This window comes from Ceratotherium simum, chromosome X (assembly GCF_057802395.1).
Source record: "Ceratotherium simum simum isolate JZ-2026a chromosome X, ASM5780239v1, whole genome shotgun sequence".
Taxonomy (NCBI): domain Eukaryota; kingdom Metazoa; phylum Chordata; class Mammalia; order Perissodactyla; family Rhinocerotidae; genus Ceratotherium; species Ceratotherium simum.
Window position 1 is genome coordinate 90,216,814 of NC_141940.1, and position 25,723 is coordinate 90,242,536.

General features: G+C 48.7%; 2 protein-coding genes across 2 annotated transcripts; both read left to right on the forward strand.

The window, feature by feature from the left end:
* The first annotated feature begins 934 nt into the window (after positions 1-934).
* UXT (ubiquitously expressed prefoldin like chaperone) lies at positions 935-6,095 on the forward strand. Its single transcript, XM_004435000.3, has 7 exons — positions 935-1,026; positions 1,202-1,308; positions 2,289-2,370; positions 2,517-2,584; positions 2,862-2,969; positions 5,718-5,781; positions 5,997-6,095. The coding sequence occupies exons 2-7, from the start codon at positions 1,211-1,213 to the stop codon at positions 6,048-6,050; spliced, it is 474 nt and encodes a 157-aa protein (XP_004435057.1). The 5' UTR covers positions 935-1,026; positions 1,202-1,210; the 3' UTR covers positions 6,051-6,095.
* Positions 6,096-7,309: 1,214 nt separating this feature from the next.
* Positions 7,310-21,222, forward strand: ELK1 (ETS transcription factor ELK1). Its single transcript, XM_014791034.2, has 6 exons — positions 7,310-7,507; positions 15,009-15,281; positions 17,322-17,777; positions 18,486-18,932; positions 19,637-19,738; positions 19,825-21,222. Exons 2-6 carry the CDS (start codon positions 15,072-15,074, stop codon positions 19,921-19,923), a joined length of 1,314 nt encoding a protein of 437 aa, XP_014646520.2. The 5' UTR covers positions 7,310-7,507; positions 15,009-15,071; the 3' UTR covers positions 19,924-21,222.
* The last annotated feature ends 4,501 nt before the right edge of the window (positions 21,223-25,723 follow it).

Below are 25,723 nucleotides of genomic sequence, written 5' to 3' on the forward strand. Positions count from 1 at the left end.
ACTAAACGTAATTTTAACTACATGAAACATGAGAAGATTTACAAAAAAAAAATTTGTTTTTAAGTCACGTTTCCTTTACAATCATCTTGCTCTAAGGGCAAAGAAAAGCTTGACTTGCTTAGGTTTTCAGCACTTGAAAAACAAAAACTTGCTTTTACACACATTTTGGGGGATCCAGCATCTGGGTTCTCCTTCAGGCTCAGACTTGGACTTGCTGGGTTAGATGCTATTATTTTAAAATCTAACATGGGAAATAAATTCATTCAATAACTTGAGATCATAAAAATAAATTAATGAAAAGCTCACACATTTAAATAAAAACATAGGAACTATTTCTAACTACAACATAGCCAACCTGGGGCGATGGACTTCAGCGACCCTCCATTTGACGCCCCTCTTAAATGAGGTGATTAGACACAGTGTGTTATCAATCTCTGCTTGAACCCCAGTTATGGATTGTGGGCCACAGTGCTGGAGTCATCAAAGATGAATTTTAGAAATTCTGTCTCCGTTTAAAATTTTTTTAATGCTCACATTCATTCCCATTACCAGGAGTCAAACTCAAACCTCCCGTGTGAAAAACCAAAATCCAGGACGACAGATCCTAGGGATGTACTCCCCTTTTGACAGATCAGAGCCATAATCAATTCTTGCCCCCCTGCTTCCGAAACTCTGACTTTTAAATACTACTAAACGCTTTACTCTCTCTCTCCACCTCCACCTGTGCGTCCCGCCTCCCGCAGATCCGCCAAATCCCATTAAACCCCAGCCCCACCAGCCACGCACGATCCCCATAGGCTCGGCGCGCAGTCCCTGTTCCCACGCTCGGCAGCCTTCCGTAACCTCATGGGATTCCGTAGAGCCCCGCCCTTCTCTTCTCCGCCGGCCCTGCTGGTCGCTTCCGTTCAGGACCGCCCCTCCACACCTGGCTATTTGGTTGGCCAGCGCCCTCGTCGTACGTCATTCATCCGCGCCACCCGGAAGCCGCGGTTCATACCAATCGTTCTTATTGCCGGCGGCTCTAAGGTAACGGCTGTGTTTGGGTGGCCCTGGATGGCGGGAGCCCAGAGTTGGGAGGGGCAGAGGCGGAACCCCGGCATGAGCCGGACGAGCCCGCTCCCAACACTGAGAGGGTGTAGATGTAATGCACTTGAGGCCAAACTGAGTGGTCAACGTGGTCTTCCCTCTCCCCATTCCTCAGGAGCCCATCATGGCGACGCCCCCTAAACGGCGGGCGGTGGAGGCCACGGGGGAGAAAGTTCTCCGCTATGAGGCCTTTATCTCTGACGTGCTGCAGCGGGACCTCCGGTGAGTGACAGCGTGGGGGGCGGGGCGTTTGGAACGTTGCACGTGGTGGGCGGGGCGTTTGGACTCAGGGCGTAGCCTTCTGATTGGTGGGCGAGGCGTTCGGAGCCCGGCCCCGCGCGCCTTCCGAGCGGGAAGGAGGGGCGACATCCAGGCTGGGACGTGGCGGGCTTAGTGGAAGGTATTTCTGCGCAGGCGCGGCCTCCGATGGCACTAAATGGTTGAGAGCTAGTTTTCCGAAGCCAGAGTTCTCAGGTTTGAATCCTGGTTTGGCCACTTCGCCATCCGTGTGAACACGTTGTACCTCGCCTCACCTTTCTGAGCCTCAATTTTCCTCATCTGTGAAGTGGGGGCAGTTGATGGAACCTTCCTCATGTGGTAGTTTTGAGTTTTCAATGTGTTGAGTCCTTGTAAAGGGTTTAATGTAGATACTAGAGGCTCAATGAGTATGAAAAATTGTTATTACGATCATTATTAATCTAAGCGGGAAGTAGAGTATTCAGAACTAGGATTATGAGCATCCTAAAAGAGATGGAGGGTTTTTCTAGGGTGAGAATGAGACTTTCTAATTGGAGAGAGGCATTGGGAGTAGAGTATAATAATAATAATACAAATAAATAATAGTTACATATATAGAGCTTACTATTTGGCAGGCACTATTCTAAGTGCTTTATAGTAAATACTCATTTAATCCTCCTAATGACTGTATGAGGTAATACTTGTCATCCCCATTTTACAGATGGGGAAATTGAGTCCCGAAGAGGTCACTTACTTGCCAAAGTCACACAGCTAGTAAAAAGGAGAGCCTGGATTCAAACCCCAGCAGGCTGACCCAGAGTCCGAATCTTAACTTCTGCACTAAAATGCCTCTTTTAGGGCATGGTGACATGAGGGTCTCAGAGGGTCATGATATGAGGTATTCCAAGAGGGACAGGGCTTCCTGTTGGTCACCATTTTACTCTTGTCCCATCATGTCCCATCAGAAAAGTGCTGGACCATCGTGACAAGGTATATGAGCAGCTGGCCAAATACCTTCAACTGAGAAATGTCATTGAGCGACTCCAGGTGAAGACACCAGGGTTAGATACCATTGTGTGGGAGGTGGGAGGGCAGGAGAGGGAGACAGGCAGGAGGAGATACCCCAGACCAAAACCTGCACCTGACCTACAAATTGACCATTGACCCCTACCTCTTTTTCCCTGGCGCTACAGGAAGCGAAGCACTCGGAGTTATATATGCAGGTGGATTTGGGCTGTAACTTCTTCGTTGACACAGTGGTGTGAGTGTCTACCCGTCCCTCTGAGCCCACAGAGTTCAGCTCCCCCCGCCTTCCTTCAGTCAACAAATGTTTTTCTGAGTATTTGCCCTGTACCAGACACCGTGCTAGGTGCTGGAGAAGTGACAGTGAATAAAATAAGACAAAATCCCTCCCTCCTTGAGCTGCAATTTGGGGAAGGTGGGGGGAGGGGAGTAAAAAAAAAATCTTAAATAAACTGTATGGTTTGCTAAACAGTGGTAAGGACTTCCCCCACTTCCTCTAACCACTGTTTCCTCAGCCCAGACACTTCCCGGATCTATGTGGCCCTTGGCTATGGTTTTTTCCTGGAGTTGACACTGGCAGAAGCTCTCAAGTTCATTGATCGTAAGAGCAATCTTCTCACAGAGTAAGTCCATTCCATGAGGATAGTGTCTACAAACACCACTATTCGCAACACCCTTCCCCCCTGCTCCATGGCTGCCTGGGATGATACTTAGGGATCCATCTGCCCTCCTCCTCAGGCCTAGGGCTGAGGAAAGTGGGGATGCAAGGCTCAGCCCCAGGTATAGCACATAATAAGCACTCAGTAAATGTTCATTCACACAAACATTTATTGGGCATCTGCTGTATGCCAGGCTCTGTGCTTGGCAGTGGGGAGGCAGCAGTGAACAAGACAGAAGGTTCCTTGAAGGCTTAAGTTATAGAAGGACTGTACTGTTACACACAAGCACAGTTTTGACCAGATCCGGGAGGTCTCACCCTTTAAATCAGTAACAATAAAACGAGTTACCTCTGACTTCACCTCCTGCTAATTCTCCCACTCGTTCGCTCTGCTCTCACTACATTGACCTTCATGGGCATCTTTAAACACTCCCAGGATGATCCCACCTCAGGGCCACCCCACTGGCTGTTCTGCCGGCAGCACTCTCCCCAGATGCCTGCATGGCTTCCTTTCTCCTCACTCAATTGAAGTCTTGCTTAAATGTCACTTCCTCAGCGAGGCCTTCTGTAACCTAACTTTAAAATTGCAAGCCCCGGTACTCCTGATTCCCCTTCCTTGTTCTACTTTTTCTTTTTTCCATAGCACTTGTGTCCTCCTCATGTTTACTGTGTAATTTACTTCTTTCTAATGTGCATTGCTTTCTTCCATTAGGCTATAAACTTTATAGAGGGAGATATTTTGTCTATACCCCAAGTGACTAGAATAGTGCAGAGCATATAGTAGGCACTCCGTGTTTGTTGAATGAATTTAAAAAGGTATGCTGGAAACAGATTGAAGCAGATCTCTGTTGGTGGTGATGGGGAGGTAATGTGGAGGGAAAGTATGGGCTCTGGTTGAGTTTAAGGTTTTGTTCAGGGAAGGGGAATTGGGAGTGTAGATGAGAGGTTTGAAATGTAGCTCGGGAAGGCCTCCTAGAGGAAGTGACATTTGAGTCACTTGGTTGAGTGAACAAGCCATGGGGCTATCTGGGGAAGAGGATTCCTGGCAAGAGGACCAGTGTGCCTGTTGTATTAGAGGAACTGGCAGGAGAGGCGAGCGTGGCTCGGCTGGAGTGTGGGAGGGGATGCTGAGCATTACACTTCAATTAACATCTCACAAGTGAATACCACAGATAGAAAATTCCTTCTGGGTTATATTTATCTTTATTCCTACGAATAAAGATTTCAGAGTTGTTTCTTCCAGAGTTGCCTCCCTTAGGGTTTCAGTAATTCTTTTCTTTTCTAACCTTTCCAGAGTTTCAGTGTTAGTAGACCCAAAAGAGCCTCAGACCTGCTGAGATTTCTAAATCTTAGATTTCTCAATTCTTAAGTTGTCAGTGCCTGTCTCCTTGTCTGGTCTTTTTAATATATTGACCTGGTCTATTAGTGTGATGAGAAATGTGATTGAATCTCTTATTACTTTATTATAATTAATAGGACTCCCTAGAAGTTTAATCTTTCTAGGAAATGGGGATTCGAGTCTGTGTAGCTCACTCTCCTCTTTAAAATACTTGGTGACTTGGGATACACTTTGAACTAACTTTCTTTCAGATTATTTTATGTAACCAAACAATCTGTCAGTCCTTCCTGTTCTTAGTATATTTCCTTGTTTGGGGAATGGGAGGATCAGGTCTCTGTGTATATTCTTTCCTGATTACACAGAAAGGAGTACATATCCACACTGCCTTACGTATTAAATCAGTAGCAATAAATTAAACGTATCCCTTTTGTGTTACAACTAGCATTTGGTGATCTTTCTATTTTTCTCCTTTTTTTTAAGTGTTGAACTCATAGCCTTTCATAGACTAAGCTTGTACCATTAACTAATTTTGTTCTCTTCTTTGATTTCAAATTGTCCCTTAGAAGCTGATCAAGATCGTTCATCTGTTCTCTGAGGGGCACCCCTGATATTCTTGCAAGCATTCTTGCTCTCTAGCAACAACACCATGCTCCATTTGTTTCCTGTCCTTAAACGTAGACTCAACCACCTTTTGAGGACTTCAGGTCCCTTTGAGTGGAGTAGTCATTCACTTATTCATTCAGCATACATTGGGTGCCTACTGTGTGCCACACACTATTTTGATTCTCCAGCCACACTGGTCTCTTTGCTGTGCCTCAGATATGCCAGGTACACTCCCACCTCAGCGCCATTGCTGCTGCCCTGTGTCTGGCACACTCATCCTCCATATAGCCACATGATTTGCTTCTTCATCTTAAGTCTTTACTCAAATGCTTCTCAGTGAAGCCATCCCTAATCACTCTAAGTAGAGTTGCAGCCCCCACTCCTGCACTCCTTATCCTCTCTTAGCATTTAATTTTTTCATTGTACTTAGAACCATCTGACGTACTCTATATTTTGTTCCATCATTTGTCCCTCTTAACGAGAATTTGAGCTCCATGAGGCCACGATTTTTGTTTGCTGTGTTTGCTGCTCTCTCCTCAGTACCTAAAACTACCTGGCATAGAGTAGAGATTCAAGAAATGTCTTTGAATCAGTGCAGTCCAGATGGTGGCCAGGCATCTCTGCACAGAAGCAGGTCAGCTAGTAGGATGTCCTACCACCTGCCCTGGGGAAGTGATCCAGGATGGAGGTAGTTCTTGAAGTGATGAGGAATCATCATCCTCATGATCATAAGTGGGGTCCACTTCGCCCCTTCTTGTTTCTTTTCTCCAGGCTCAGCGACAGCCTCACCAAGGACTCCATGAATATCAAGGCCCATATCCACATGTTGCTAGAGGTGAGAGCAGCTCACCCCACTCTCAGACTCTGTCTCCAAATGTTTAGGGTGGTGACTTGAGGAAGGGAGGGGACTAGAGATGGGAATGACCATCTTTCCCTCTAAACTGGAACGAAGCTGGAGCCAGGCTGGCCCTGAGGGAGGGGATGTCAGAGCAAGCCTGGAGCGGGGCCTGGACGCAGTCTCTGTTCAATCTATTCTCTCCTCTTTTTCAGGGGCTTAGAGAACTACAAGGCCTGCAGAATTTCCAAGAGAAGCCTCACCATTGACTTCTTCCTCCTTCCCCTGACATTAAAAAGCCTGAATGCCTTTGAGTCACGTGGCCCTTCTTTTCCCCCTTAGCCCCCCCTTTTTGCTCAGTTGTCCTGTATCTAAAGCACAAAGTTACTAGGAGGCCCAGAGATCCAGTCTCTATGTGGAACATTTAAAGCCCCCCTGAAGTCCCACCTCCAGCCTGTTGCCTGGCAGCATTTGACACCTGACTTTCTGCTCTGCCCTCTCTTGTGTTGCCTTAGCAACCTGGGCCTCCATCTGACACTTCTATTTCTTTTCCTGAACACTACTCTTTGAATTACCATAGAGAATGGGCCGATTCAGGGTGGAGGTTTGTTCCCAAGGCAATCAGCCTTTCACTCCTGGCCCTAAGGTTTACCCCTCTCCCACACCCCAGTCATTCCTCAGGTACCTTCAATTCTTAAATTACACCCACCGCCGTCTTGGCTTCTAAATACTTCCCAGTTTCCACCAATGGGCGCAGAGCCGATCCCACCCTCCTTGGTCCGGCCCCTATTCTAGGTTGAGTCCAGCTTCCGTCAATCAATGCAGAGCCAGGTTCCGCCCCTTTATAACTGGCTGCAGTTCGACCCTGCCCTGCTCGTAGGCATTTAGTTTCCGCCCTGAACGCTCCTTGGCGTGTCTGGCAGCTGCCCTGCCTTCCTACCTCTGCTGCGTTCTAAATTCGTGTTTTCTAGCCAATCACTATAGAGTTACCCTGCCCGCCTACGCAGAGCCCTGACCCGATCCCCCTCCCGGCAGGCTGTTACGCTTATTCTATACAAGTCCTGCTTCCGCTGAGCAGCGTGGAGTGCAGCACCGCCCCGTTGCTGTTTTGGCAGCTGTCTAGGAGTCCCTCATCCGCCAATCAGCAGGAAGCACAAGCACCCACCCCTATCCTCGGTGGCTGTCTTCCATCAATCCCATATAGGCCAATCAGTGCGAGGCAGGCGCCCCAGGAAACTAGGCAATTGCCGATTGTCTATCAGTCTTTCTTGAGCCAATCAGCGTGGAGCACAGGCCGGGCCGAGCACACCCCCTTGGAACCAAGACGGCTGTCTGCGTTCCATCACTTCCCCTTGGGCCAATCACGGCATAGCTCTGTGGGGCAGGGCCCGCCTCCCCAACCCTGTAAGCCGCGCGCTCGATCCATGGCGCTTTGGCCAATCATTGAGAGGCGGATCGTTCGGCTCCTCCTCCACGGGCCCACGTGAGTGGTGGGGAAACGCAGGGGCGGCTCCTAGGTCCCCCCCCCGCCCCCCCCGCCGCCGCCGCCGCCGCCGCCGCCGCCGCCGCCGCCGCCGCCGCCGCCGCCGCCGCCGCCGCCGCCGCCGCCGCCGCCGCCGCCGCCGCCGCCGCCGCCGCCTCGGAACCCGGGCCTGGGGGGCGGTGGGGCCGCGCATGGAGCCCCCGCCCCCCGGAGCTGCCAACATCGCTCCTGCGCTACGCACAGGTGAGCCCGGGGTCTGGAGGGTAGAGGGCCCGGTCCGTGACCCCACGTATCCTTCCCGCCCCCGCGCGAGGGACGTGGCTTGGCCCGTGGCCTGCTGGTGTTCGACTCCCCACCGCCACCACCGCGGCTGGTGGACCTGCCTGTGGCATTGTCCCCTCTCTTCGCCCCTTGTAGTGGATCTGACCGTGGCCTAACCCCTTTTCCTGTTGTATAATGGATCGGTCTGCGTGCTTATATTTCTCCCCACCCCACCTTACAGTGGACTCGTCCGTGGTCTTGCCCCCACCCCCACTTATAGGGGACCAGTCTCTGGCCTTGTCTAACTCCTTGACAGTAGGTGCGTCTGAGTGTTTGTATTTCTCCTGTCCTCAACTTTCAGGGGCCCGGTCTGTGGCCTTGTTTGTTCCACCCCTTCTGTTTCTTGTAGAGAAGCAATCCGTGGCGTTGTCCCCCCTCACTCCTCTTTAACAGTGAGTTAATGTGTGAATTTGTATTCCTGTCTCCTCCAGTCCTCCAGTGTATCAGTCCATGGCTTTATCGCACACACACCCATTTTACAGCGAATCAGTCTGCATGCTTGTATTCACATCCCCCTAGTTATCAGCCCATTGCCCTGTCCTCCCTTTTTTGTAGACTGTCACTTCAGTCCTTGGGCTTCTCCCATCCTTTTAATAATGGCTCAGTTTAGTGCTTTTTATCTCCTTGTTTTCAGTAGCCCAGTCCATGGCCTTGGCCTGATCTCCTTCTAATCAGTCTGTGTGATAGCTTTTCTCCTCCTCCACTTTTGTGCAGGAATCGGTGTGCCTTTCTGCTCGCCTTGCTGCCAATAAATAAGATAAGCCTTCGCACCCCCACCTCGCCTTTGCAGTGGGTCTGCTCGTTGGCCTTCCTGCTGCCCATGTGCTTGCATTCCCACCTCTTGGGATACCCTCCCGTGACTCTAGTGTTTTGTAATCCCTCCTCCAGAAGGGTCAGCCTGTGTGCTTCATTTTCTCCCTCCTTTCCTTGCGGTGCATCAGTGGCCTTCCCTGCCCCCCTTCCTCCTTAATAGTGGACCAGCCTGTGTACTGGTTGAACCCAGGTCTTTTTTTACTCTAGAACACACCCCCTCATACACACTTAACCACTAAGACATTGTGCCTTGCTACAATAAATAAATAGATTAGTGACAATGCCAATAGGAGCTAACATTTATTGAGCACCTACTATGTACCAGGCAAAGTGCTTTATATTAATGAGCCCATTTAATCCTCACCACAACCGGATGATATAGGTACTGAGGACAGTTTGGCATGGCATAGGGAGGTTAAAAACCATACTCAAAGGGGACCCAGTAAGTACCAGGTTAGGTTGCCCCTCAGAACACAGGGTAATTTTTGAGACTCCCCTCATCCCATCCCACATGAGGCCCCATTCCTTAAAAACGAAAATAGTTCCCATGTCCAGGTTTTTGTTTTTGCTGTTCCCTCTGCCTGCAGAGCTGTCTCCATTCCCACCTTGTCTCAGCACCCATCCACCTCCCTTCCCAGCAGCTGTGTGACCTTAGTGATGTAACCATTTTCTCTCTGCACTTCTTTCCTCATTTGTAAAGTGAGGGAATCAGAACTAGAAGCCCCTCCAGTGTAAATAAAAATACCTGTGAGTTAATAATAAATCAACTAACCTCTCTGGCCTTACCTGCTACACCTCCCTCCCAACTCTGTTCTGGCCACACTGACCTCCTCACTCGTCCTCAAACATACCAGGTGCCTTCTAGCCTCAGGGCCTTTGCAGGCTGTTTCTTGTGCCTGGAACACTCTACCCCCGATCTCTGCATGGTTCTTTTCAGGGCTCTGTTCAGATGTCAACCTGTCCCTTCTCTGCTTGATTTGTCCCTTTGCGCTTTATCACAGTCGGACACACTGTTTACCGGTTTCTTGTCTGTCCCCATTAGGATTGGAGTCCCATGGGGGCTTACAGGTTTGTCTGCTCGTTCACTGCTGGGTCTCCATCACCTAAAAATATACCTAGTATGTAGTAGGTGCTCAATAAGAATTTATTTCATGAATGAATGGGAAAAAATATCGTTTCAGACAAATCAGGGTTGGAGAGCAAATGGAGGTGAAGAGGGCATATGAGAGCAAGTTAAGAGGCTAGTTAGTTGGGACTGTTCATTCAACCAACAGTTACTGAGCACCTACTGAGTACCAGGCATTCTTCTAGGTGCTGGGAATATGGGAGGGAACAAAACAGAAATTCCTGCCCTTGTGGAGCAGACATTTGCTAAAAGTGGGGGAGACAGACTGTATAAATAAAACAAATAAGTAAAATTAGGTGGTATATTAGACAAGTGCTAAGGAGGAAAAATGAAGTAGGGGAGGTAGGAATAGAGTATTGGGGTGGTGAAATCTTACACTCAGAGCAGGCCTCACTTGGAAGATGACTCTTGAATTAAGGCCTGAAGGAGCTCAGGGAGGGAGCCCTAATGTCTAGGGGAGAAGTGTACCAGGCAGAAGGCACAGCCCGTGCAAAGGCCCTGTGATGGGATTGTGCCTGGCATGTTCAAGGAACATGAAGGGGGCCAGTGTGGCCGAAGCCAAGTGGAGGGAGGGCTAGGAGGCGAGGCCATGGAGGTGACTGGAGCCAGATGGTGTCAGCCATGGTGATGCATAAGGTGGGGGGAGGGGTTTGGGGAGGGAGAAGGATGACACACTAGCTGATAGCTACAGTTTGTTGAGTGTCTCCCATGTACCAGAGGGACTTTTCTAAGTCCTTTACATATATTGACATTTAATCCTCACAGAAGCCTTTGAGAGTAGGTGGATTTTGAGGCTATTTTACTTCGAGAGTAAAATATCCCCATTTTACAGCTGCAGAAACAGACCCAGGGAGATGGAGTAACTTGCTCAAGGTCACACAGCTAGAACAGGGCAGAGGACTATGAGGCTGAAGACTCAGAGAGGAAAACAGATTTGCAAGAGCAGACAGGTTATTCGCTGCATTGGCTCACACAGAGGAAGAATTAACTCTGCCTGGGAGATACCGGAACTTGGAGATTATGTGATGAAGACTTCATCGGGTGCCGAAAGGGGGAAGGGCACTGCTGGCAGGGAGAACAGCACGGATATATCCTCAGAGATGGCAACTGGATGAACTCAGGGTGCCCATGATGTAGCAGGCCAAGCTCGTGCGCACCTCAGAGCCTTTGTATATGCTGTTCCCTCTGCCTGAAGCACCCTTCCCACAGATGTCAGCATGGCTTGCTACCTCCCCTCCTTCAGGTGTCTGCTCAGATGTCACTTCCTCAGGGAAGCCCTCCCTGCACACCCTGTGTAAAACAGCATCCTTGCCGCTCTCTAGGATCTTACCCTTCTGTTTCTCTTGATAGAGAGCTGGTGGTGTAAGGTGGCTAGGGTCACTGCCTGGAGCCAAACTGCCCAGGTTTGAAGCCCGGCTCTGCCAACTTTCAGTTGTGTGACCTTGGACAAGTTACTTAACTTCTCTGTACTTCCGTTTCCTCCTGTGGAAAATGGAAGGGTAATAATAATGCTCACCCCGTAGTGTTGGTTTGAGGATTAAAGGATTAAAATGGTGTACAGCACACAGTAAGGGCTGTATGCCTGGTTCCTATTTTTTAAGTTAATATTATTATTCATAGCATACACGTAGGTGTCTAGACTGACCATCTCCAAAATTGACCTCCTGATCTCCCCCCAAAACCTGCTCTCCCGCAGTGCTCCCACCTCGGTTGATTCCAGCTCCATCCTTCTAGGTGATCAAGCCACAAACCTAGAATCACCCTTGACGCCTCTCTCACCCCGTCTTATCTGGCAGCAAATCCCGTTTGCTCTCTCTTCAGATTTTATCCAGAACTCAGCCGCTTCTCACCAGTTCCGCTGCTAACACCACCATCCCTCCCTTGGACTATTGTAGCAACCTCTTCAGCCCCTACAGTCAGTTCTCCTCACAACAGCCAGAGGGATCCTGTTAAAATCCAGTCACAGCCTGTCACCCCTCTGTTCACAGCCCTCTCATGGCTCCTGTCTCACTCAGAGTCAAAGTTGAAGTCCTTACAGGGCCCAAAAAAGCCTCACTCGGTCCAGCCCCCATTGCCCCTCTGCTCTCATCTCCTACTGTTTTGCCCTCCCTCCCTCCTCTCCAGCTATACCCGACTTCTTTCTCATCCTCTGACTTGCCCAGCCTCTCCACTCTTTCACCCTGGCTGTTTCCTTTGCCTGGATCACTGCTCCCCAGGTCATCACAAACCTGACTCCTTTACCACTTTTAGATCCTTGCTCAAACGTCACCTCGCCAGTGACTACCCTCCCTGGACCACCTTTCAGAAATAACAACTCCTTCCCTGCTTCATTTTTTTCCGTAGCTCTTATCATCCTCTGACATATTCTTTTCTTGTTCATCTTGTTTCTCATCTGTCTTCCACACTAAGATGTGAATTCCACCAGAACGGGGATCTTTGTCTGGTTCGCTGCTGTATCCCCAGCACCTGGCTCACAGTAGGCACTCAATAAATGCTTGCTAAATGAATGAGATGAAGAGAAGAGAACACATCTGAGTAAGGCAGATTCCTAGAACTCTTATTAGGGGCCAAGTGGGAAATGTGATAATAAACGAAATATAAAGCTCTGTGTGCTTGATGAAAACCATCAGTTTTCTCCTTAACTGATAGATTCTGTTGCAGCTAGAAGAGGAAGTGGTAAAATTGCCTGTCTTCACCACCAGGAGTCACACTGAACTCTTGGTGCCTCTGAAACAAGCAGGCTTTTGAAATCAATTTAGTGAGGTCTCTGATGACAGGACTCTAATCTGGTCGTTTCATGGCTCTGTGGCTTGTATAATTGCCTAAAAGTGTGTCTGCTGAATGAACTTCGAAACAGCTCAGACATAAGAGGATCATACTGGATATTTCATTACAGATTACAGAACCAAGCTATAAATAATAGAGGGAGGTTCTCTGAAACCTTCTGATTTGGAAGATCTTATTCTTAACCCAACAGTCCCAGCCAGTGAACAGTTGATTGATGAGAGCTCATTCCTTAAGGAATAGAAAGTTCATGTTTATTTCCAATTCGCTCTCAGCAAAGAGAACAGTTATGTGGGGACAGGGAAGGTCCTATTCTCTGGGGGACATGCTGAGGGAGCAGTCAGTGTGAGGGGCAGTTTAGCCTAATGGTTTAAAAGCTCAGACAACTGGAACCTGACTGTCCGTGTCCAAATCCTGGCTCTGCCACATAATGCTGTGTGGCCTGTAGACGGCATTTAGGCATTTTGTGCCTCAGCTTCCTCCTCTATAAATTAGTGATCATAAGAGTACCTACTTCCTAGAGTTGTGATGAGGGATAAATGAGTCAGTACCTATAAAAATAGCAGTACAGGTGTACACGCCCTTATTCAAAACCCTTGGGGCCACATGTGTCTCAGAATTTCACATTTTTCAGATTTTAGAGAGGTAACAAAGAGCACATACAAGATGTTACATAACATCCTTAGTGGGCTCCATAATCAGTCACATTTAGATTTCTGTAAGGGAAATGTATGAACAGTCACACTAAGCGAGGATCAGTAAAGACCAGAAAGGGCCTTCTTTCATTTCAGAACAGGTTTTGCTGACAAGAGGGTTGCAAAGAAGCTTTCTGTTTTTAGATCTTTTGGGATTTTGGAATAGTAGATAAGGAATTATGAACAAATCAGAAACTAGTATTGAGAGCTTATCATACCCCAGGCACATTATATTTAATCTGTACAATAACCCTATGAACTTGGTATTATTGTTATTATCCCTGTTTTACAGATGAGCGTGTTATTATCCCTGTTTCACAGATGGGCAAATTGAGGGACAAAGAGGTTAAAGAATATGCCCCGGGTCACACTGCTAATAAGTAGCAGAACCAGGATTCCAACCCTGGAAGTCTGGCTCTAGAGCCTGGGCACTTTTCCAGTAGGCCATATTGCCTCTCTGAATAGAACAATGCCTGGCACTTATTGAGCACTCAATAAATGTTAATTATTGCTGTTCTCAAGAAGGAGAACATACAGGGGCAGTAACAAGTCCAGGAAATGTGGGGTAGAGGGACAGAAGAGAGCAGGCATTCAGTTGCAGGAAGGCTTCATAAAGGCAAGGCCCCTGGGGCTGGGACTTAAATGGTGAGGAAGACTTCTAGGCAGAGGAAGGAAGCCCCACATGAAGTGAACAGCCTTTGCAAGGGGCTGGCAGAAGGAACCTCCTGGAAAACTTGATGTTTGATGTGGTAGAAAATGTGAATGAAAACGTTCAGGTGAGGGTCATTGTACTAGTTTTCTATCTCTGCTGTAACAAATTATCACAAACTTCGCTGCTTAAAACAACACAATTTATTCTCTTACAGTCCTGTAGGTCAGAAGTCCAGCCCGGGTCTCACCAGGATAAAATCAAGGTGTCAGCAGGGCTACATTCCTTTCTAGAGGCTCCAGGGAGGATACATTTCCTGCTCATTCTGGTTATTGGCAGAATTCGATTCCTTGAGGTTATAGGGTTGAGGTCACTGTTTCCTTTCTAGCTGTCAGCTGAGGGCCATTCCCGGCATTACGAGGCCACCATATTCCTGGGCTTTGAGCCCCCTTCTTCCATCTTCAAAGCCAGTCATGGCAGGTGGAGTCCTGTCACACTTTCAATCTCTCCTGCCCCTTCTGTCATCACACCTCTCTGAGCTACCTTTCTGCCTCTTTCTTTTTTTTTTTTTTTTTTTGATGGAATTAAGTTTTTTATTTGCTTATTTTGAAACCTGAACAAAAACTGTACCTTTTTATTTATTGCAGAAACAGCTTTCTTCTGCTTTTATTAAGAGTTCGAGGGCCAGCCCCCATGGCGTAGTGGTTAAGTTCAGCGTGCTCCGCTTTGGTGGCCCAGGTTCACAGGTTCTGATCCTGGGCAATGGACCTACACTATTTGTCAGCGGCCATGCTGTGGCAGTGATCCCCTTACAAAACAGAGGAAGATTGGCACATGTTAGCTCAGGGCTAATCTTTGTCAAGCAAAAAAAAGATGAAGATTGGCAACAGATGTTAGCTTAGAGTGAGTCTTCCTCAGCAAAAAAAAAAAAAAAAGAGAGAGTTCACGTGATTAGATTGAGCTCACCCGAATAGTCCAGGATAATCTCCCTATCTTAAGGTCCGTAACCTTAAATTCATCTGCAAAGTTCCTTTTACTGTGTAACATCATGTACTCACAGATTCCAGAGATTAGGATGTGGACATCTGAGGGGGGACATTACTCTGTCTACCACAGTCTGCCCTCTGGCCCCCAAAGATTCACATTTGTCCCACATGCGAAATACATTCACGCTATCCTAACGTCCCCAAAAGTCTCATCTCGCAACAGGGGTCATCCAAAACCAGGCTGAGGAGCTTAGAATCTAGTCTGAGGGTGTTTAAGGAATGATGGTGAGGTTTGGGAACAGAGGTGGAAGCAAGATGGCAAGAAAAGAATCTTCCTCCTGCTGACCTCTTCCCCCTCCTGTGTCCACAGCTTCTTGGCTCTGAGCCATCTGCCTCCAGGTACCCCAGGGATGGCGTGAGTGCTTCCCCAGTGATGGACCCCTCTGTGACGCTGTGGCAGTTTCTGCTGCAGCTGCTGAGAGAGCAAGGCAATGGCCACATTATCTCCTGGACCTCCCGGGATGGCGGTGAGTTCAAGCTGGTGGATGCCGAGGAGGTGGCCCGGCTGTGGGGGCTACGCAAGAACAAGACCAACATGAATTATGACAAGCTCAGCCGGGCCTTGCGGTACTACTATGACAAGGTAAGGTGTCTGAAACCAGGGCTGGCAACCCCCAACATTTATATCAGTTATTTCATTTTCTTGTCTTAATTGCTGTAGCTATAACGTTGAAAACAATATTAAAATTTGCCTTTTCTTACCCCATCCTCTGGTACTCTCAGACCAATATTGGGGCCCCCATTTATCTCAGTTATTTTATTTTCTTGTCTTACTGCTTTGCCTAAAACCTTCGTAGCAATATTAATACTGATGCTTACTCACCCCACTCTCTGAAATCCCCAAAGTCATACTGTCCTACCACACCCTGCACGACAGTTCATTTTCTTGCCTTATTCCTACAGCCAAAACTTTTGAAAACACTATTAATAATGACTCTTTCTCAGCCTGTCTTCTGGAACCCCTGGACCAGTCCTGGGCTCCCCCAGTTATTTCATAATCTGCTCTTATTCCAGAATAAGAATTCCAGAATATTCTTATTCCTAGAATCAAAACCTCCATGGCAATAGTATACTAACCTTTCCTTAGTTCATCCTCTGAGACCCTCGACATTTTTATCGATTCTTTTCTTTTATTCCTTTAGCTAAGACCTCCAAAACAATGTGTAACGCCAGCTCCATATCCCATCCTCTTGGATTCCTGGAGCAACACTGGCCTACCCCAATATTTATATCAAGTATTTTATTTTATCATCTTATTCCTAAAGCTAAAATTTCAGGTTTTCCTTATCCTCTCAGACTCCCAGAGCAGCACTGGCTTTCCCTTCCCCCTCAATATTTATACCAGCTATTGTATTTTATTTCTTTACCTGAAACTTCCAAAACAATATTAATGAATATCCCTTTTCATTCCTTTTCTGAGAAACGCAGACCCACCTTGTGACATACCTGACGAACATTAAGATGTCCCCAGGATGCTCTAGTGCCCCCCAGATGCCTCTTGTCTCCCAGAACAGCCCTGGACCTATTAGGGCTGTACACCCTTAATCATTTATAGCATTTATTCCATTTTCATATTTTATTTCTTTAGCTCAAACCTCAACAACAATATTAATAATGAGGCTCTCACTCCGTGCTCTGAGACCACCAGAACATCCCTGAGACCCTCCAGATCTATCTATGCTGAAATATGCCAAACATGCTCTGTGACCCACCCAAACCAGCCTTGAGATTCCCCCGATATTTATACCAGTATTTTAATGTTCTTGTCTACTTGCTATCAGTCACTTCATTTTCTAATTGCCTTAGCTTTAAACCTCCATAACAGTATTAATAAGGAGGCTCCTCACCCTGACCTCCCTAGTGACCTTGCCCTGTTGCACATCTTTGTCAGTTGCTTTAAATAATCCTCTATATTAATAATTCACCACATTCTTCTACATTAATCTTTTCCAACATTTGTATCAATTACTTCATTTTCCTATCTTATTGCATTATCTAGACTCCAAAACTGTGTCCTAGCAGCCCCCCCCCCCAAGGCCTAACCCTGTTAACACCCAGACACCCCTGGGGTTCCTGGAGCCAGGAGGAAAACTTGCTCCTGCACCTACTTCCATAGGTGGGCCCCATGGTGGAGAGGAGCCGGTGTGGGTGGGGTGTGTATCTGAGATGGGGTGGGAGAATCGGACAGATGGGGATAAAGAGTGACAGAGGGAGACTTGGAGGGGATGGATGGGAAGGAGACAGGGAGGGGAGCCAGGGAAAGGGAAGGAGGGCAGTAGACTAAAGGAAGAATTGTAGACGGGAGAATAGAGAAGAGTGAGAAACTGGGGAATACAGAGAAAGGAATCGGGATGAGGAAGAAAGAGAGGTAGCGCTGAAGGAGGAAAAGGGAGGAGCCCCAAAATTGAGAAAGAGATGGATGAGATGTGAAATGGACTGCGAGGGGGAACAAATGGGGAGGCAGACCCGGAGGCAGGATGGTGTTATGTAGAAAGACAGGAGAGGGGCCCGAGGGAATAAAGACACTAGGAGACATACCCCTTCACCACCACCCCCATCCACACCCTCCCTCCACTCTGGCCCTTTCTTCTGAGGCCCACTATCCTGTCTCCTCCCTTCCCAGAACATCATCCGCAAAGTGAGTGGCCAGAAGTTCGTCTACAAGTTTGTGTCCTACCCCGAGGTCGCGAGGTGCTCCACTGAGGACTGCCCGCCCCAGCCTGAGGTGTCTATCACTTCCACTGTGGCAAATGTGGCCCCCGCTGCTATACATGCCATCCCCGGGGACACTGCTTCCGGGAAGCCAGGCACACCCAAGGGCGCTGGAATGGCAGGCCCAGGTGGCTTGGCACGCAGCAGCCGGAATGAGTACATGCGCTCAGGCCTCTATTCCACCTTCACCATCCAGTCCCTGCAGCCGCAGCCGCAGCCACAGCCGCCCCCTCATCATCGGCCTGCCTCAGTGCTTCCCAACACTGCCCCTGCAGGAGCAGCAATGCCCCCCTCAGGGAGCAGGAGCACCAGTCCAAGCCCCTTGGAGGCCTGCCTGGAGGCTGAGGAGGCTGGCCTGCCTCTCCAGGTAAGGACTGGAATATGGAAATTCAGTAAAAGGGATGTACAATTCCCAAATGAGGAGGAGGGCTGGAAGAATGGACATAAATGTCCTATTAAAGGACATACGGTGGGAGGAGGGACACAGAAGTCCTCTTGGAGAAAGGGATGGGGAGGAGAGCTATACAAGTACTGAGAAGGAAGAAGGAGATTAAGGGTGCTACAATTAGTAGTACGCCTAACATGTAGTAGGTGCCCTGAATGTATTTGGTTAATGCACTTGTTCTCACACTTGAGCACTCATCACAATCACCTGATGGGGCTTTTTAAACTACAGATTGCTGGGGCCCAGTCCCAGAGTTTCTGATTATGTGGGTCTGGGGATGGGCCCAAGAATTTGCATTTTTAACTAGTTTCCAGATGAGGCAAATGCTGCTGGTCTAAAAAGCAAATTGAGAACTACTGCTTTCATGAATGGGGGCAGTATCCCCTGGAGTCCTGCCCATAGGGCAGCCCTGCCCCCATCAGTGTCTCACCCAGGTCCCATGCCCCCTAGATAGGAAGACCTGCCCCAGAAGAAGCCCCACTTCCTTGGGAAAGTCCCACGTCCAGTTGGAGGTCCTGCCCCCATTTGCAGCCGTGCCCCAACTACCAAGTCCCTCTTTCCAAGGGAAATCAGTAGCTTCACTCCCCCATCAATCCTTACGTGCCCCCTGTGCACCCGCTCCTCTCCCAGGTCATCCTGACCCCGCCTGAGGCCCCGAACCCTAAATCAGAAGAGCTGAATGTGGAGCCCGGGTTGGGCCGGCCACTCCCCCCAGAAGTGAAAGTGGATGGGCCCAAAGAAGAGTTGGAAGCCGCAGTCAGTGGGGAGGCGGGGTTTGTGCCGGAAGGTGCGAAGGCCGGGCCGGAAGTCCCTCCCACAGAGGGCGTGCCGGTCAGGCTGCCCCCGGTCGTCATGGAGACTGCGGCGCCGGTGGGCGGCCTCGCAGCTTCCACAGCTTCCAACACGGAGATTGCCCAGCCTCAGAAGGGCCGGAAGCCCCGGGACCTTGAGCTTCCACTCAGCTCGAGCCTGCTGGGTGGGCCGGGACCCGAACGGACTCCAGGATCGGGAACTGGCTCAGGTCTGCAGGCGCCAGGGCCTGCGCTGACGCCGTCCCTGCTACCTACGCACACATTGGTGAGTGCCTGGGAAGGGGGAGACTGGCCACCGGGACCCATGGGATCGGCATGGGGCGGGTGAGCAAGGAATTATGCTGACTGCGAGGGCCAATGTGGTTATCGCTGAGCGAGGTGAAGGGCGGAGCCTCTGACTGGGATTGGCTGCATTGAGGCCCGGGCTGGAAGGACGGGGCTTGAAGAAAGGGCAAGCGGTCTCCACTGCTAAGGGATCAGGCGCCCGAAAGGAGGGCGGGTCTGGGGAGTTTTGTGGGCGGGGACTGAGGGACCGAGAGGCTTTTTGTGAGAACTGTTTCGCGGTTGGGACATGACTTGAGGAACCTGAGAGGGGCTTTTTGGGCTAGGGTTTGCTTAGCGGATTTCCTGTGAGGTATACAGGGGGGTTATTAAGAGTTGGAGGTTGACCCTGAGCTGTTGGGATGACGACTTGTGAGGTTTAAAAGCGGCATGTGGATGAGGTGCTGTAGGTTGTCTTGCCCAATGAGGCTGGGGGTGGGCTCTCAGAAGTTGGGAGGGGTTGGGTTGTCTGTAAAGTTGGAGAGCTGTCCCGGCGCGGCCTTGGTAGTTATGATCTGGGCCTCTGCACTTTTGGGGAGTAACTTCAGCAGTCTGAGTGGGAGATCTGCTGGGGCTGGAACCAAGTTCCATCTGTTTTCCCGCACCTGCCGTCTGCTCACTTGAGCTCCAACCACCCCTTCTCCACAGACCCCGGTGCTGCTGACGCCCAGCTCGCTGCCCCCCAGCATTCACTTCTGGAGCACCCTGAGTCCCATTGCACCCCGTAGTCCGGCCAAGCTCTCCTTCCAGGTAGGATCTTCTCCCACCCGTCTCAGAGAGGGTGAAAGACCCTAGTATGGCACCCATCCTTGACCTCTCCCTATTTCTGTCCGCAGTTTCCTTCCAGTGGCAGCGCCCAGGTGCACATCCCTTCCATCAGCGTGGATGGCCTTTCAACCCCCGTGGTGCTCTCCCCAGGGCCCCAGAAGCCATGACTACCACCACCAACACCACCACCCCCTTCTGGGGTCACTCCATCCATGCCCTGAACTTCTCTCCAGCCAGCCGTCTCAAGGAGAAACATAGTTCAGCTGACAGACTCGTGCTCTGGTCGTGGTGGGGTGGGGATTCTTAGAAAGAAGGATTTCTTAATATCCCTTCCACAAAAAACATACAACTTCTCTCTTCTTGGTCAGTCCCCCAGTGGCCGCCCTTATACGTCTCCTACTGCAGTGGTGGGGGCGGTTTATTTATTGATTTTTTGAAGACCACTGGGAGGAGCCTGGCCCAACCCTTTTTGGGGAGATGGTGAGGATATCTCCCCATCTCCACATTTTTCCCCCAGGATGAGACAGTCGGGGTCTGGGCCTGAGAAGGACCTTTCTTTATTTATTTCTCAGCCTGCCCTTGGGGAACTGAAGGAGCCCTGTCTCCATTTGGCGGTGTGGGTAGAAGAGCTGGCTGCTTGTAGTTTATTATTCCTGGCCATACCCAAGGGTCCAGGAAGAATTTGTGCTGTTTAACGGTTTGGGAGTCTTGTCCAAGGAAGACTCACACCCTTGGAATAAGAATTTCCACCTCCCCAGCCTTTCTCTCATACAGCTTGTCCTTTTGCAACCACCTTTGTCGCCAGGGAGGAATGCCCCTTTTCTTCTTCTCCCCCTGAGAAGCCATGCCTGTGTCTGCCAAATTCCTGGGGTCCTGCCTATTACCTCCCAATGGAGGGTTTTTTTGGGGGAGTGGTCCCCGTCTGGGGGGCCCCTCCAGCCAGTACTCCAGGTCTTCCTGTCCCCCACCCCCTGCCATTTTGATAGTATAATCTATTTTTAAACAGGGCTTTTCAATAGGGGAGAGGGGGGCATCTCTTCCTATATCTGAGATGGGGTGGGTGGGAAGGAAGGGATCTGGGGGAATCTTCCTGCCACCCCCAAGTGTTTATTTTTGATACCAAATGTGTATTTTCAGCTCCCTCCCTCCCAGCCCCCCAATTTCCTGCGGGCGGGTACAAAGGACCCTTTAAGTGTCCCTGGAGTTGGGAGGGAGGAATGGGGGACATAAAGCCTGTCCTATCTGAATTCCAGGCTGGAGAGGTTGGGTTCAAAGGACTCCTGGGCTCACCGATCCTGTTAGCACCAGTCCAGCCCAAGCCTGGGGACCTGGGGGTTGGTGATTTAGGGGACGGTGCTACACCTGTCTCCACTGTTTGTTTTACTTCCCCAAAAATGGATCTTTTTTTCTAAGAGTCCCAGAAAATGGGGAATTGTTCCTGTAAATATATATTTTTAAAGATGGTGTTGGAGGCTGCTAGCATTTTTTCTCTGAAGCTGTTGGGACTGAGTGTGACAGGCATGACTTTGTGTGGAAGGCGGTGAGGGTGTGAGGTTGATTGTGAAAGAGATAGCATGATGGTGTGTGTCAGAAATAGTAGTCGAGACTGAAGATTGGTAACCAGGTGTGTGAAAAAGAGAGAAACTGTGGAAAGCTGTGATCGCATGTGTATATGTGCGAAACTGTGTGAGAAAGTGAAAGTTGTGACCACAAACTTGACATTGTGGCTGTGTGTCAGAAAATCACTGTCAGACTGAATGAGTGATTAAGGCAGTATACAAGAAACCGGTGGTGTGTGTGAAATAATGTTTATGAGAAGGCAGTGGGGGCTGCACATCAGTCTCTGTTTGACAGACTGATGGTGAGCCAGACAGACTGAGTTACCAAAACAATGTGTGAGAGCCTATATGGGCATGAAAGTGTGGTAGAGATTGTCAAGGACTGTGTGTCGGTGAAAAAGTTCACTGTATGTAAGCAGGTACTCAGTGTTTGGGAGATAGATTGTGTGCGAAACTGTTCATGCAAGGCTGTCGTATCAACTAGAGTAATGGAGCTTATGTGTGAGAAGTTGATTGAGAGAAAATGGGTGCCTGAGACACAAGGTACATGAATGCGGGATTGTGTGTTTGAAAACTGTTCACGTGAGACTGGCAAAGACTGTGTAAGAAACTGGGAAAAAACGGCTATGACTGGGAGAGCATGAGAGGCTGTAATTGTGTGTGTACCAGAGACTAGTGGCAAATTGATTTACAGTGACTAGTCTAGCCCACAGGTTCAGGGACTGTGAAAGTGTGAGAGAAAATGATGGTGAGTCTGAGTGAAGTGGTACCACATAACTGAGCGAGAGACGATAAGTAAGAATAACAACGTCAGCGCTGCGTGAGAGAAAATTGACGACTGAGCAGAGTTTAAGAGTATGTGGGTCTGTGAAACATTTCATAAGAGATTATAAATTGGAGACTATGTATTTGTGAAAAACAGAAAATGAGACACTGAGAGACCATGTGATTGGTGTGTGGGAGAAACCAGCAAGGCTGTAATTGTGTTTGAGTGATAAGCTGACTGTATGAAGAAGATGATGATGTGAACAACTGAGATAGGCCCTGAGAGACTGTGTGTGTGAGACTTAATGAGAGCCTAGTAGCGATTGTGAATTAGTGACTGCACATGTCAGAAGCTGACTGAGGGAAAGTGACTGTGACACCGAATGGGTGACTGAGACAGTATCTGTAAAAGTGATTGTGTGAGTATGTGTAAAACTCTTCGCGTGAGACTTTATTAAAGGCTGTAAATAAAGGACTGGGTATGTTAGAAACTGCTTGAGAAGTGTGAGACTAGGTGGTGACTAGGACAATGTCTGAGGTATTGTGATTGTGTGTGCAACTCAGCTATAATCGGACTGTGGGTGTGTGAAATAGGGGCTTGATTGTGAAGAGGTGCGAGAGAAGATTTTGTATGTGTACAAGAAACTTCATGAGAGACTAGTGGCTGTAAATCAGTGACTATTTGTGGATGTGAGAAAATGATGGCCTGTGTGAATGGTTGAAACATCTTATCAAAAGGTGTGACTGGTTTGTGTGCACGTGAAAAACTGGTAAAAGTAAATCGTGGTGATATTTGCTGAATGAGACAGCCTATGAGACGTGATTGTGTGTGTGAGAGAGAGAGAGAGAGAGAAACTGTTAGTAGGAGACGATAGTAAGACTGGGAATCAATGATTCCCTGAGTGAGTGGCTGAGGATGTCTGAGAGGCTGTGTGATCGAGTATGTATATGAGCCTGTTTGTAACAGACTATAGTTGAGGCTGGAAATCCAGAACTATGTGTGTAACTATGTTTTTTAAAAAGTGAAAGAAAATGACTGAGACCAAATGAGACTGTATGAGAGACCACGAATGGAATGTGCCAGGCCTAGGGGAAAGCCCTCTTCTGTTTGTTCTCTTCCTCCACAGATCCCTCCTCCTCAATCCCCTGGGCTGGCTTCTCCCAGTTCTCCAAAACTTGAAATGCTGAAGTTCCCCGGGGCTTTGCCTGGGGTTCCCTTCCCTCTTCTCACAAGCCCCCTTCAGGCAGTCTGCCCCAGTCCTGGCACCTGAGACACGACTCCCCTGGTGACGCCCACATTTTTACCTCCAACCCAGACTGTTCCTCTTAGCACTTACCCAGAATCTCTAAGTTTTGTTTACTTCGTTTATTTATTCATTCAGCAGATGTTTGTTGAGCCCTGAAGACACAGTGGTTAACAAACCAGACAGAAACCCCTGCCCTTTTAGAGCTGGTATTTTAGTGAAGACGTTGGACAAGAAACAAATACATCATGTCAGGTGGTGGTGCAATAATTACATGAGACAAGACTCTCTCACTCTTTGTTTAAATAAGAAATCTGCAGAGTCGTTTTATTGCCCAAACGTGTGGGAGCAGATGAAAACGCCGACAGTCCTCTTCCACAGGAATCCTATGAGTATTTATACAGTTTAGGAACAAAGGAAATATCGATTATAGCATTATTACCTGGGCAACGGGTGATTAGATAAAGCAACCAACCAGAATTACAGGTTTCTTGGGAGTTTGTTTTCACAGGATAACGCAGCACTGATGTCTGAAGTCTTAGAATCTTAACAAGACCCTTTTGTTCAAAGCACACTTGCAAAGACAGGCTATATTATCAGGAAACAGAGTACGTCTGTAATGGATATGAATGTCAACACGCCTTATCACCCATAAAACAAGACCAATGTTCTTGAGAAAGTTCTGTTTTAACACCTGACCAAATCAAATTCTTTTACTTTAATTTGCAGAATGGTATTTCTCCCTCCATGAATGCAAGAGAAATGAGACCTTGCCTTCCTAACTTTCTTAGACTCCTTTTTGTTAAAAAGCTTTCTGTTTTTAAAGCAGGCTCTAGAGTTTCACTCATTAGGGCTTATGAAAAAAAAAGAGGGGGTCCGTGGAACTCAGTTTTACCTGCATGGAAAATGAGCTGAAGAGGAATTAATTATTAACAGTAAAATAAGGAGCATGTAGAATAGTTTTTGTAGATGAGACCTACAAAGAAAAAGAGGGGTCAGGGACTAGAATGATGGTTCTTAAAGTGTGGTCCCCAGACCAGCAGCTTCCGTGTCACCTGGGAGCCTGTTAGAAGTGCACATTCTTTTCTTTTCTTTTCTTTTTTTTTATAATTTTATTTATTTATTTTTCCCCCAAAGCCCCAGTAGATAGTTGTATGTCATAGTTGCACATCCTTCTAGTTGCTGTATGTGGGACGCAGCCTCAGCATGGCCGGAGAAGCGGTGCGTCAGTGCGCGCCCGGGATCCGAACCTGGGCCGCCAGCAGCGGAGCGCGCACACTTAGCCGCTAAGCCACGGGGCTGGCCCAGAAGAAGTGCACACTCTTGAGCCCCACCCCAGACTTATAGAATCAGAAACGGGGGTGGGGCCCAGCAATCTGTGATTTAAGAAACCTTCCAGATGATTCTGATGTATGCTAAGATGTGAGAGCCACTGACCTAGAGAGTGACAGGGGTGCCGTACATAAAGGGTAGCTAGGGACAACCTCTGTGAGGGAGGTGACAGTTATTGTCTGTCTCCACTTTCAGAGCGCAAGCCCTTTGAGGGCCAGGATTTTTGGCCGTCTTGTTCTCTGTTCCGTCCAATGCTAAGAACAGCATCTGGCACCCGATGGGTGCCCAATAAATATTGAATAAATTTATGTAACAAACACAGAGCATGTACTGTATGCCAGGCACTGTGCTAAGGACTTTTTAAAATCTTTACTCCCAATCTTTGCAACAAACCCTATGATGTAAGTTCAGGGAGGGAGGTGTCACCTACCCAAGTTACTCTGATGGAACATGGCCAAGCCAGTTCCCTGCCAACCACCCCTCCCCAGGCCCTGAATGTGTCCCCAGCTGGGCCCCTGGGACAGTGGATATCCCCAACTCACTCCTCCTGAATCCTCCCCACACTCTTGCCACTTCCCCTTCTCACTTCCCTTGTGCTGACCTCCCTTCCCCATGCTGACCACAGGAAACCTCGCTTTCAGGAAAGAGGAGGGCAGGGCAGTGGGCAAGTCAGGATGGGGGATGAAGCAATTACCTCGATGCCTGCTCCACCCCGTGAGGAGGCATACTGAGCACGCCACACTCATTTCACCCTTGTTCAATGCCCCTGTGAGGTTGACCCTGTCGTTGGGGTGGAGATTATGCATTTTAGAGGTGGAGAAACAGGCTCAGAGAAGTTCAAGTGACTCGCCCAAGGTCACACAGCTAGGAAGCTCATCTTGCTCCAAACTCCTATGCTCCATTTCCCCTCAGTGAGAATTTGTCCAAGGAGCATTGATTGAGTGCTAAAGGGTTGCTGGGCAGGGCATGGGGTGCTGGGGATACAGTGACAAACAAAACAGGATCAAGAGCGAGACAGGAAGTAGGAAGGGGAGAGTAGAGGAGGAGGCTCAGAGGAGAGGTGACAG